A 14,573-nucleotide genomic window follows, 5' to 3' on the forward strand; every position below is an offset into this window, starting at 1 on the left:
GTAACACGAATAACTAGTTGGTAACAAATGTATTTTACATATCTTGTATGAAAAAGGCAGGATCAGGGCACTTGGGTGGAATTGGGGACTCCTGCTTGCTCGTTGATATCCTATTCTTGCAGTTTCTTCTTCCGCTCAGATATGCGGAAAGAGTTCCGGCCAAGCTGAGGAACCATTCGCAGAGTGTAAGGCAGTGGTGTCTTTGCCAAACCTGTCAGTAGAAAAATGAAAAACGATAGACTTATCCACAAAAAAGTCTTTCTCTTTTCTTCCATTCCATTTCACAAGAATATCCACCAAAAGCACTCTTTTAAAGTAAAATTTGGTGTTTATTCATAATAATAAAATAAAAATAAAAGACCCGTATCTTGGTCAAAAGGTGACCACGTGTGACTTCTTTAAGGTCACACTGAGGTGAACAGAGCTGCTATCCACCAGGAGCGACTCCTTGAGGAATATCTGCCTACGAGAGATTCCGATGAGAATCGTTCTACAGAGTAACCATGAAAAATATGCGTTTGCCTCAAAACGTCATAATGTCTCAAGCTTTACATATCTAGAAAGCACTCATCGAGGTGTTCAATTTGAGGTACTACACGATATGGTTCCTAAAACTTGAAAATTTGACCTTGGGGTTAAATATGTTTGACCTTCGGCGCTAACCATGAAGGTCAAGGCCAATCGCCACCAAAAATTAATCAGCTGAGCGCCAGACCATGAACTATATTCCCATGAAGTTTGAAGACGATCCGATCAAAATTACTCAAAAAACACGGGTTTCGTCGACTCCCCTGATTTGCGACAAAGTGACCTGGACCTTTGACCTTCAAAATTTTATGCGCTGAAAGGGACCTCTATAGGACTCTGATATGCGAAGTTACAAAAATTTCCAATGATAACTGTGCTCTGCTGAATTTTTTATACGTGATTACAGACAAAATAAATAAATAAATAAATAACATACACACTGACTAACATATCTTGCAAAAACTTCGTTTTGGCAAGATAAAAATTATATTTGCCTTCACAGTAACTTCTTTCCAAATGAATGTACTTTTAACTTGTTGGTTGTGGCACTCTTGAAAGGAGTTTGAACTATTTTGTTTAGTGGATTCTGATGATTTGTCACAAATTGTAAGTGTTGTGACGTCGACGATGTTGGTTAATGCAATGCATGTACGATACCAATAAAAACGAGAGCGAAGTTGATGGCACACCATCACAAATACTCACGCTTACCACCGAAAGCAAACTTGAAAGATGGCTAAAAAGTTCCACCAGGAATGACCCAACATCAAATTTTGAGTTGAACAACAACAACAAAAAAACAGTTCAGACCCCTGCGACCCAAAGTCCCCACACCCTGGGACATGAACAAGGAGTCAAATTCAAAAAATAGTTATATATTTCATGTGTCCCTCGACGTCGTTTGAGATACAATGTTTCATTTTCAAATGTTTTTTAAAAAAAACTTGAGTTTAAAAAAAAATTCTGTTTTGACACCTGTGACCCCATGTCCCCACCCCCTGAGACATAAACCAAGGGTCAAATCCCAAAAATCGTTACACATTTCACGCATCCCCTGATGTTGATTTCATTTACAAAATTTCATTTTTAAAAAAATGCTCAAAAATGTGCCCGTAAGAGACGATTTTTGATATTTTACCTTTCAACCACGCCCCACGGGACGGGGCCAAAATGGACTTTCTTTCCATGTGGCGATCATAACCACCAAGTGTGGTGAATTTATGCCTAATCGTTTAAGTCCTCAGGAGGAGATAGCATGACGGACAGACAGAGAGAGCCGATTACAATATCTCCCCTTTTTAGCTCGCCTGTTTGAAGAACAGAGAGCTATAGCGATACCCCCGGCGTGAGCGTCAGCATCAGCGTGAGCATGAAAATGTTAAATTTTTTTGTATTACGGAAAAACTCCGACAGATTTCGACGAAACTTGGTGGGGGGGGGTTAGGTATGGTCCAAGGATCATGCCATTAGATTTTGGACTTGGTCCCCCCCCCCCAAAAAAAAAATTTGTTGGAGAAATTTTTTTTTTTTGCATTTCTACATGTTTTAAGTGATTTCCAACCCCCCCCCCCCAAAAAAAAATGTTGGAGAAAAGAACTACAACTCTGTCAGCACTGTTGACATCATATTTAATGAATAAGATATAAGGTTCACTTGAGTCACCCAGCAGTATTGGCGGCGGAGGTTTTGTACTCTCCCGAGTGCTCCCCCTCCAGTTTCCTTTCTAATGTTTTTATCTACCACACTATTTTTTATACGCCCGATAGATATATATATATATATATATATATATATATATATATATATATATATATATATATATATATATATATATATATGTGTATATATATCGGGGCGTATTATGTGATACCAGTCGTCCGTCCGTCTGTCTGTCTGTCTGTCCGTTCCTGTCCACACTCAAACTCCCAAAGTTTTCAACTTTCACGTTTCATATTTGGTACATAGGTACAGACTGTGGAGCCGTTGTGTCACGACGTACCTTCGTCATCTAAAGTGGTTGCCATGGCAACCGGGATGCTGTTTTCCATCCGTTGCTGTCTGCACTCTAACTCCCAAAGTTTTTAACTTTCACGTTTCATATTTGGTACATAGGTACAGACTGTGGAGATGGTGTGTAGCGACATACGTTCGTCATCTAAAGTGGTTGCCATGGCAACCAGGATGCTGTTTTCCATGTAGTAGCACAATTCTGTATATACCTTCTTGTGAGGGCGTATATTGTGCTCACTTGCGCTCTTGTTACTGATTACAATATACAAATACATATATTGCTTTAAAATTATACTTCACTGCAATGCTTTATAAAAAATATTAATTATTAGACTCATCTTTTAAAAACGATAAATGTATAAACAGGCGAGCATTGGGTGGCTTTGACACCAACTCTGGTTGTTTAAAGTGTGGGAGACAATTAAAAAAACAAAAAAAAAAACAATGTCACTCCCAGGGTGACCAGTATCTTGCCAAAATGTGAACATGAGTGACTTATTTATTCGATTAAAGTTACTCAAAAAATAAGGGTTTCGTCGACCTTGATGCTTGACCTTTATGTGACCTTGACCTTTATATTTTCGTACGGTTAATGGTATCTCTCCAGGACCGTTGTACATGAAATATCAAGAGATCTTGATGAGAACTGAGGAAATAAAATTTTCATGAAAAATCCGTTTTTTCGTCATGATCTTCAAGGACATTCATTTGATGACGTCATAGTGTCAAACTTTTGACAGATCTGGAAAGCACTTACCAAGCGCTTTCATATGAGGTATTACTCGATATGGTATCTAAGATTTCAAAATTTGACCTTGGGGTCAAAAACTTTCGACCTCCAGCGCTAACCATGAAGGTCAAGGCCAATCGCCACCAAAAATTAATCAGCTGAGCGCCAGACCATGAACTATATTCCCATGAAGTTTGAAGACGATCCGATCAAATTTACTCAAAAAATAAGGGTTTCGTCGACTCCCCTGATTTGCGACAAAGTGACCTTGACCTTTGACCTTGACCTTCAAAATTTTATGCGCTGAAAGGGACCTCTATAGGCCTCTGATATGCGAAGTTACAAAAATTTCCAATGATAACTGTGCTCTGCAGAGTGATTGATACGTGATTACAGACAAACAAAAACAAAAAAAAAAAACATACAAGCTGACTAACATAACTTGCAAAAACTTCGTTTTGGCAAGATAAAAAACTGACCACACAAACAAAGTTAGTAATCAGAAAAAGCCACAATGCAAAAAGCGACAATCCTTGGAATGAGCGACAATACAAACCGAGATTTGTTGAACCAGTGTGTCAAGACTCCCTTATTTAGTCAGCTCCAGGTGCAAAAAAATTTTGAAAAATTAAAAAAAAAAACTGACAAAAACAAAATAATCAAAATCAATTAAGAAAATAGGAAGGAGCCATGTTTCAAAGTGCTCAGCAATTGGAAACAGGATAAGATTAATGGTTCATCTCCTGGCAGTCTCGACTGAAACTGGTGGGACAGCTGTCATACACTGTGTTCCCTTGTGAGCTTTCAGCACCCCGTGTTATTTGCGTTACGCATGCACTATGTGCGGTGGTAGGCACCGCCTTATTTTTAGCAGCAGTTTTTGTGACACACTGTGCTTCTCGCCCAACAAACACACCGGTTAAATGACAGAAAAAGATGTTTAAGAGAAGTAAATCACCAAAGAGTATGGTACTCGGTGGAGTGCATACCTCTGCCAGGCTGAACAGTTTATGTTTTTAAGCCCACCAATAGACCAGATCTGCATCCATGCTTTAAACAAAATCTAATCAGCTTCTTCTCATCACCGACCTAACTCATTCAACAAGTTTAATCCAAATCTGTCCATAACTTTTTGAGATATCGTGCTACATATCGTTTTGGGCCGGATCTCTCAATGGTGAAGAATCACCCAACCTGTCCACCAAGTTTTGTCCGAATCCGTCCATAAGGTTTTGACATATCCTGCTCACAGACAAACAGACAGGGGTGAAAACTTAAGCTTCATCCACCTTTGGTGGAATAGATAACTATGTTATCGTACTACCTAGTCATACTTACATTATGGTACATACTTGATAGACATACTCATGTTGCACTCACCCCTTGCATCAAGAAAGGTTGTTGAATGTATACACATATATACATATACATGGCAAGATGGAGACAGGAAGTGGGGTGAGGGGAAGAATAGAGGACATGAGAGATGTGGTGGGGATGAAAGTGGTGGGAGGGGGTGGGTGTGACGAGAGTGGTAGGGGGAGAGAGGGGGAGCAGATAGCGATGAGGGAGGGGGGGGAGACGAGAGAGGTGGGGGAATGAGGACATGAGCGAGATGGGGAGGGGGGTTCCAGAGACGAGGGGAGGGAGAGACGGGTGGGAGGGAGAGACGGGGGAGGGAGAGACGGGGGGAGGGAGAGACGGGGGAGGGAGAGACGGGGGAGGGAGAGACGGGGGAGGGAGAGACGGGGGGAGGGAGAGACGGGGGAGGGAGAGACGGGGGAGGGAGAGACGGGGGAGGGAGAGACGGGGGGAACGGGGGGAGACACGGGGGGGGAGAGGTGGGAGACACGGGGGGGAGACACGGGGGGGAGACACGGGGGGGAGGCACGGGGGTAGAGACACGGGGAGAGACACGGGGAGACACGGTGAGACACGGAGAGACACGGGGAGAGACACGGGGAAACACGAGGAGACACGGGGAGACACGGGGAGACACGGGGAGACACGGGGGGACACGGGGGGAGACACGGGAGGGGAGATACGGGGAGACACGGGGAGACAGGGGGAGACACGGGGAGAGACACGGGGAGAGGGGAGACACGGGGAGGAGACACGGGGAGACACGGGGAGACACGGGGAGGAGACACGGGGAGACACGGGGGAGACACGGGGAGACACGGGGAGACACGGGGAGGAGACACGGGGAGACACGGGGAGACACGGGGAGACACGGGGAGACACGTGGAGACACGGGGTCAATGGGGAGACACGGGGGAGACACGGGGGAGACACGGGGAGACACGGGGGAGACACGGGGGAGACACGGGGAGACACAGGGGAGACAGGGGAGGGGGAGACACGGGAGGGGGGAGACACGGGAGGGGAGACACGGGAGGGGAGACACGGAGGGGGAGACACGGGAGGGGAGACACGGGAGGGAGACACGGGAGGGGAGACACGGGAGGGAGACACGGGGAGGGAGACACGGGGAGGGAGACACGGGGAGGGAGACACGGGGGAGGGAGAGGGGGAGAGAGAGAGAAATAGAGAGAGATATAGAGAAAGGTAAAAGTCATCTCTAAGTAAAGATAAAATATCCCCTCTCCCTAGAAGAGGGGAATTTTTGTTTTCAGTGAAAAACACTAGAAGTTGAACAAAACAATCCTACCGTGTATTCCGAGACTTTTCACAGCTTCAAGGACATTCTTGCTCTGAAATCGAACCTTCGTAGAAAACACATCAGTCGATTCTTTCATTGCCGGAATGGTAATGAGACCATGGAACCTGGTGTCCAGCTACACCGTCATCCCATAAAACAGTGAGCCAGACAGGGTCATGGGGAAATAAGAACAACGTTAAAGAAAAACAATCTTCACTAATTCATTGTCCCATTGTTACATCCAGAAATGCACAAGTGATGTATTTATTTCAAAATTCATCTTTATCTATTTACTGATGACTCCACCCTCTGCTGTACCATCTGTCATCCCTCAGACCAGCAAGCCGCAGCTTCTTCGCTCTCTGCAGATCTGGATAAAATCACAAACTGGTCCAACACATGGAACATGGCTTTCAATCCTGGCAAATCTCACACTCTCACTATTTCTCTCCGAAAGGACCGTTTAGAACCCTCCCCCCACCACCCCATCTACTTTCTCAACAATCCTCTGGAAGAAGTCCTTTCATTCAAGCTTCTGGGTCTCACTATCTGCCATGATCTTTCCTGGGAAAGCCACATTTCCAACCTGGCCTCCAAAGCTCGTCTCCGACTGGGAATCTTTCGTCGTGCAAAGTCCTTTCTCGGCACAGCTGAGCTCCTGACCACATACAAAGCTTTCGTCCGCAGCCTGATGGAGTACTGCTCTCCCCTGTGGGCTAGTGCTCCTGCCTCTCACCTTTCTCGGCTTCACGCTGTGGAAACCCAGGCATTTAGGATCATTGGTATCTCCCACGGTGAGGCTGAGCCTTTGAGCCTCTCACCGCAGACAGGTCGGTGGTATTGCTGTCTTCTCTCCCCCCCCCCCTTGCTCTATCTGCGATATGTCCCCCTCACATTTCCGCAAGGCGCTCAAGGTCCGCCAGCAACCCCCTTCTGGTAAAACTACCAAAATCACGAATCACTGCTCACCTTCACTCCTCTTTTTCCCCGCCTTTGAAATGAACTCCCACACTCTCTTCAATCCCATTCTTCCCTCCAAACATTGTGTGTTCACTCTCATATGAGCCTCGACAATGGATACAAAAAAACAAATATATAAATAAATGAAAAAGGAGGGTTAAGCAGATTACATTGCAAGCAAAGGTTTCTGCGCTTTTGGAACTATTTTGAGCAAACCCCAATTCTGCGAAGCTTTTCACTGTGGCTTCAAAATAATCCATTACTCAAAATGCAAGCTGTACAAAAGCAATTTCAGTGTTACATTACATTTTTAGCCAGAGTTTTGTAACATCTCCTTTTTGTATAAATTATCCTTTAAACCTGGACATTCTTGTTGTATGACAGGCTTTGGCCAGAGTCTGTATGATCATACAGATCACTAAGGGAAATATTAATTTTCTTTTTTCTGGAATGTATTTTAATGGCTGTTACTCATGTTACGAAAAAAAGGACATGAATATTTTACCTCCAACTTTACTTCCAAATTCTCCTCAACTTATTCACCACACCACAAAATTATCATGCATTTTATTTCAATGACATCTTCAACAAAACATCAGTAAAATAAGAAGTCATAATCATACAATATGTTAGCTGGGTAACACAAATGTATCAAAGGGTGTGTTACATTACAATGCAACTCCATCTTTTACAATGAACTTATTTCATATTCACTTGCCTTTCCATGCAGTCCTTTCAGTATTCTTTTGTTTACTTTTGTTTTTAAGCTAATTTTAAGATGAATGTACTAATGATTGTTCCACTACCATTTCATCCAATATACTTTCTCAGCTGAAAACCCAAAATAAAACGATGTTTTCAGAAAACATTTTTACAGAGTATTTAGTGAACAAACAGGTAAAACAGGTAAATTGCCAAAACAGTTTAAGTTTAAAAACTCCTAAACTACTCTGCTGTATTATTCACCATATTTTCTCTTGTACATTTATTTTTGTCAATGAAGAACTCACAGCACTGTTCATTCACACTCGCAGTAGTAACTACGAAATGCATTTTCATATTGACGCTTGTCCAAGGACAGAATTGGAATTTGTAAACATTCCTCAAAGTGCATCCCACTGTTCTGCGACAGATGTACAACATAGTTGCTCATAATGGCAGATGTAACAAGAAGCTGCCCCATTATAAAAAAAAAATTGTTCAGTGACCAAACAGGATGTCTGAGAAATTGAAGTGGCCCTGGCTATTTGCAGTTATTTGTGTATTCAGTTTTTGGGCTATTTGTTCTTTCCTATAAAATATGGAACTGCATCACGTGGTTTTGGTTACTAGTTGCCAGCTGGAACCTTAACTGACACTTTGTATTCCTCTGCTTCTCTTGCTACGACTTCACCAAGAGAGAAGATCCGATTGTATTCAACAAGACACCAATCCTGCACCTGAATTACAGGATCAGGATTTATCCGAGGCTGCATATCCCTTCTATTAGCATGAATCTCTTCATCATTTGATTCACCAATCTTGCCATCTTTTGTCAGGTACTGATCGTGTACAGCCTTTTTGCCAGCTGGTGCATCATTGGTTCGGGGCGTGGCTATGTCGCTGATGCAGTGCCCCTATTACCAGTATACTGGTGCATATTTCACCGACCCCAGAAGGATGACAGGCTGTCAACCCCCTGGTGTTAATTCAGCGGCCAGCGGGACTCGAACTCAGGACCCAAGGATCCCAAGCCACCACCTTAACCACTAAGCCAACGCCAGGCTTCTTTTGTCAGGTTAGATGTCACTACATAATCAACTCCTCTTGCATGACAAATTTTAAAATAATTTGACAAATTCAAAGCACATATCACTCAACATTGATAAGATTAAATTGATGAGTGGTTTTACACAGATGTGCAAATGAATGACCAAATAATAAAATCTTCTTTTTCTTTTTCTTCTTTCGGCTGCTCCCGTTAGGGGTCGCCACAGCGGATCATCCGTATGATCCGCATAGTGATTTGGCACATGTTTTACGCCGGATGCCCTTCCTGATGCAACCCTGGTCGCCTCTTACGACACAGGGATATGGTACACCTATTTTAACCGGGGTATACACCAGCTCAGTATACTGGTACTCATTTCGCCGACCTCGGAAGGATGACAGGCTGAGTCAACCCCCTGGTGTTTTAATTCAGTGGCCCAACGGGGCTTGAACTCAGGACCTCTTGGATCCCAAGCCGCTGCCCGAACCACTGCGCCAACACCAGGCTTTTTAATAGACACCAGGCTTTTTTTAATAGACCAAATAATAAAATATACTTCAGAAAATATGCACAAAGGGTAAATTAAGAACCATATTCTTCCCTCAGTTTAATAGCATAATTTTCTCTGATCCATGGCATATTCACTGATATTGTTGTGGTGAACAATCGTTTTGGTTTTTCTTTCGGGATTGTTTCTCAAGAAATTACAGCTGCAACAGAAAAACAAATTCACATATAAATGCCATTCAACAAGATGGTGGATAAGGTTCCTTGAAATGGACGATACTGGATTTAAAAATATCTGATGCTGAGCAGAAGGTAGTGTGTGCTAATCTTCCAGGAAATGTCTTGTGCTGCCATGTACATGTTAAAAATTTAACTAAGCAGTTAAAGACTCCATCAAATGTCACCTGATGGTAACAGGCTTCATTGAGCTTCATATAACTGATGTGTAGGCATACTGTTACTCATATTACCAAATATAACCCCTCATACTGTATAGTGTCAGGACTGCATAATATGGGTACAATTTATTTTTCCACTACATGATACACAAAAGGGAGAAGGAGGAATAATGGCATCTTTGTTTTCTGGACGAAGATTCAAAAGAAAGAAAAAATATGATCTCATTGTTACTCATGTTACATGACCAAGACCAGTATGGCCCTCTGGCCGCAGTGAGTGAGTATGGTAACTACAGAAAAGTAAACCTTTGATTATATAATATCAGTACCTATAGAATGAAAACATATTATACCTTTACTGGCTCTATTTCATTTATAAGGGAAAAAGTGGCGCTTGCTTTACTCTTATCAGCAGAGACAAAAATAAAGTAGTATTTTTTCAGTAGTCTAAAATAGTAGTTCCTCACATTCTACAGCTATCTAAGTGAAACAAATCGATTATGTTGCTCTTCATATGTTAACGTAATGATTCCAACCTCAAACTATTAATCAGTAACGTTTGAAATTTTAGCTCCACGTCCATCCGTAACATAGAATTTCAGACAGGTCAGTGGTGTCTCTGTCTGAAACTGCCTCCTTTCTGGTCTTGCACCTTCTGCTCTTTCCATGCTTTGTCCCCCACCCATCCCACCAGGTTTATGCAGGGCTCACATGGTCCACCATCAACCCCTTCTGGTGAAAGTACCAAAATCCAGGATCACACTTCACCTCCACTCATTTGTTACTCTATTTTCCCCCCACATTATGGAACCAGCTTCCACAGCATCTTCAATCTCATTATTCCATCCAAATCTTCAACACAGTTGTTCACCATCATCTCAGATCGTCCCAAATCCAAAACCATTATCTTTTCTACCCTCGTTAACCCCATCCCAATCCATCCTTCCAATTTTCCAGTTTTCTCTCCTTGGAGTTTCCTTCTGTGTCCAACCTTTCCACCACATGCATGCATGTTTTGAGTCCTGTTTTTCTGTTACGTCCTGATCCGTCAGTGTGCTGGCTCTTCCACGAGCCTCGACTATGTATCCAAAGAAAGAAAAAAAAATTGCCCACAAGATCATCAATCAGCCCTGTGCGGGACATGACAAAACAAAATGGAACTGTAATAGATTAAGTTGTCTTACTGTGAATACAAGCTCCTCCAACACGGGCTGTGGCTGATTACCAAAGCTCTGATGAGTCAGCGCCATAGTTCTTTCTTTGTCCTTCTTGTTCTCATCTGTGATCCTCGGATCTGTTAGAGGTTGGGATATGCAAATGATTCTTCACCAATGCTTACTCAAGCTAAATTATTTGTGTAATGAGTCGTTGTGAAATGTAGATGACGTAAAAATCAATCCATGCCTTTCATTTAAGGATAAGATAAGGCAATCAGCCTGCCATCCTTCCGAGGTCGGCAAAATGAGTACCAGCTTGCTGGGATGACCGAGTCATTCAAGTATCCTGCGTCAGAGTGGCGACCTGTCCAGGATTGTGCCCAATAGCCAAGGAGACTGCTTCGGCAGCACCAACGCTCTGTACAGAGTATGGTCCCAATGGACTATAAGGCAATGTGTGATATGTGTACCAATACCAGTTTCGGTAGTGTAATGGTTATAGCTTCTGCTCCGAGAGGGAGGTCAGCAGTTCAAACCCTGGCTGAATCATCCGAAAGTAGCATACATGCCACTTCATCACTTGAAATTCAGCATTTTTTTAAGGATAATATCACAGCCAATCTACATAGGTTGGCATCCGTGGGGAGGAGGAAATTCTTCCTTTGGAAATGCCCCGCTGATTGCGGTGAGAAAGGCGACATTTATACCTGACATGACCTTTGATCATTGACCTTTTGACCCCATAATTTAATCCGTTTATGTACACATCAGAAAACATATTTGTACCAAGCTTGACTGATTCCCTTCAGCCATTCTTTAGAGTGCTCTGCAAAGTGACAGCACTTCCCCCCAGCTCAGTGGATGTGTTTGTCTCATCTGACACTCCTGTGTTGTGTGTGTGTCTTGTGTATTCGTCTCTTTGTCCGTGTGTGTGTGTGTGTGTGTGTGTGTGTGTGTGTGTGTGTGTGTGTGTGTGTGTGTGTGTGTGTGTGTGTGTGTGTGTGTGTGTGTGTGTGTGTGTGTGTGTGTGTGTGTGTGTGTGTGTGTGTGTGTAGCTCTACTATGAGCCTTAGATCTTGTAAAAATAAAAAATAAGCACCTCAACTCTATCTTGACTGGGCTATTTTGGCAGCGGTTTGGAAGTTATTGCGAATATTGATGAGTGGAGGGGGGGGGGAGGGGAATTTTGCCCCTCCCCCCAGACCAGGTGGGGTTAAATTTAAGCCAATCATTTAATATAACTAGAAAACAACCCAAAATGCAAAGCCCTTCCACGTACGCTTTGTGCTCAAACTAAATTTGACAAAAACAAGTGAATTTTTTTTTTAATGTTAACTTTATTAGTATTCTGCATATTCTTGTAATAAAGGTTTGTGGAAAATTTGAGAAAGGCTCAAATGGTAAACAAGAAAGCATCTCAAAATGCAAACGGAAAAAATAACAAAAACGAAGCGATTACAAAATCCGGTCGTCACGCGCTGCCGCACGGTGAATGGGCTCATAAGACCTATTTGTACTTTCTGTGACTTTGGCCCTTTGACCCAGTTTTCAATTAGTCTTCTCCATACCCTCATAATAAAGGGGTTGTTGGAAAGTTGATGACAAAAGCTCAAATGGTAAAAGGGTTATGGTTTGGGCAGACACACAAATGCGATTGTAAAACTCTGTCTCCTGCTACGTGAGACGGGCTAATAACTTCCAAGACTGTCCTCGAGTCCTTTTGTTGTCTATTACAGTTACTTGGAATTATTTGTTGTCCTACCAAAGCAAATTTTAACTGTAAAATTAAAAATTAAAAAGAAAGACTTCAAAAAAAAATAATAATAAGAGAATACAAGTTGCTTTTGTTTGAAAGAGAAATCAAATGAATGGTGCACACAACTTTACCTGTTTCAGCTTCAATGTTATGTTTGCTCATCATGGCTAAACTGGGATTCTGAAGGCCACACTAGAATGAGATGATAAAGATGACAACTTGCAACTAATAACCAAATGCAAGAATATAAAAGGCATTATTACCCAAAACATTGATCACGTCAAAAAAAATTAATAATAATAAGGGAATGCTGTCCCAGCTTTGTTAAAGTTGTAAAGCAATAATATATTCCCAGATGAACTTGTACAAAATAACATGCTCTCACCATATTAGCCTCATTGCTGACTATGCGAGACAAAGACTCCAAGCAGTGGCCACCGAGTACCACCATTTCAATATTCCTGTAATTCAGAGCTAGATGTAGGACCTGAAACAACAGGGCCGACACGGAACTGAAGAAAGCCATAGAAGCAGAGGGTGATGATGGATTTCATTTATGGGGTACCATGACCCAATTATAATTTGTCCAAAAAAATAAAATTGAGAAAGCCATGAAAAACAAACAAACAAACAAAAAACAACCTATGATTATGGAAGAGTAAACATGTGAAAAAATAAAAAAGAATAAATTGAATCAATAAGTTTACAAACAAATGCAATTTCCATTTCTCACCTTATTGAAAAATGCATGTTCCAATCATACAATCCCACCATATATATGGCAAAATCATCACATTGTGCAATGAGAGTGGATTTGCAAGTGAATGACAAAAACTATTTTTGTAATATTTAAACATACTTTTAAAACATGAAACAAAAAAGTTCCCCTCATGATTTTCCTTCTTGAAACATCTCATGGAAGGTTTCATGAGCAAGCACAGTGGCTTCTTATGACATGCCACACACATGGAAGCGTAGTGGTTGGTGTCTCGTGTAAACACCATGGAAAATCCTCGAGCAATTTTAATAAGGGTTCGCTCCTTTAAAAGTACCTTTTTACCATCAGTGACTATTCAATCATCAGTTCAATTCAATCATCAATTCAATCATCATTCAATCATTCAATCATAGGCATCAGTGACTATTCAATAGAAAAAACCCAGGCGAGAGAAGCACACACCTGCAGCAAATGATCTTGGGCAGATGATTTTGCAAATGTTAAAAAGATATGTGCAGACAGCGGGTAGAACACAGCATGCACCGTATATCTTCGTAGCTTGGCCTTACTGGACTTCTCCTGAATTGAAATTTGAATCCAAAAGGCTCTCTGTATCTCCCGCACCACCACCATCTGATAGCAAACAAACCCAGCAAAGACAAAACATTTAAGAAAGGCAAGAATTGAAGAAAAAAAACAAACGAGAACGGCACTCTTCAATGTCACGACATCGATAGACATGCCTCCACCCACATTATTACATCATTGTACATACTTGTACCAAGTTTGATTTCAATCCCTTCAGCTGTTCTCAAATATCACATTTTTACCTGACGTTATCTTCGACCGTTGACCTCTTCACCCCATAATCCAATCAGTTTATGTATACATCATTATACATACTTGTACCAAGTTTGACTTTGATCCCTTCAGCCGTTCTTAAGTTATCATGGTAACTTCATAACCTAACTCTAATAATAACAACCATAAACATAGTCTCACTTTACGCTCTGACCTTTGATCTCTTGATGCCCTCATATAAAATCAGTTCATCTTTGCATCATACTGTCTGTATACTTAAACCAAGTTTGGTCAAAATCCCATCAATGGTTCACAAGTTTGTATGGCAACAATGTTCACCTTACATGACCTCTGACCTTTTGACCCCAAAATCTAATCAGTTTATCTTTACATCATTACACATACTTGTACCAAGATTGACTTCGATCCCTTCAGCCATTCTTAAGTTAACGCATAACTGAAACCTATCACGGACGCATATCACGGAAAGACAACCTGAACACATAATGCCTCGGGCAGCTTCGTCAGTGGAGGCATTGACCCCCCCCCCACCTCTCCCAGAAAATATCAGAGAATTTATGGAACACCTTACCCCGCAC

General features: G+C 42.0%; 1 protein-coding gene and 1 pseudogene across 1 annotated transcript in view; both read right to left on the reverse strand.

The window, feature by feature from the left end:
* The window catches only part of CENPN (centromere protein N), a 28,783-nt gene that overhangs the window by 471 nt on the left and 13,739 nt on the right, over positions 1-14,573 (reverse strand). Inside the window, exons 6-11 of the mRNA XM_085887933.1 lie at positions 13,636-13,806; positions 12,841-12,942; positions 12,587-12,647; positions 10,727-10,836; positions 5,937-6,063; positions 1-211 (exon numbers count right to left, since the gene is read on the reverse strand). The exon at positions 1-211 is cut by the window's left edge and continues 471 nt beyond it. Of these exons, the coding sequence (XP_085744059.1) occupies positions 111-211; positions 5,937-6,063; positions 10,727-10,836; positions 12,587-12,647; positions 12,841-12,942; positions 13,636-13,806 (672 nt within the window). The 3' untranslated portion in view covers positions 1-110. The remainder of the gene's footprint in view (positions 212-5,936; positions 6,064-10,726; positions 10,837-12,586; positions 12,648-12,840; positions 12,943-13,635; positions 13,807-14,573) is intronic.
* LOC147022960 (uncharacterized) lies at positions 3,768-5,844 on the reverse strand (annotated as a pseudogene).

This window comes from Eptatretus burgeri, chromosome 7 (assembly GCF_056783735.1).
Source record: "Eptatretus burgeri isolate ZD-2024b chromosome 7, Ebu_testis_v1, whole genome shotgun sequence".
NCBI lineage: Eukaryota > Metazoa > Chordata > Myxini > Myxiniformes > Myxinidae > Eptatretus > Eptatretus burgeri.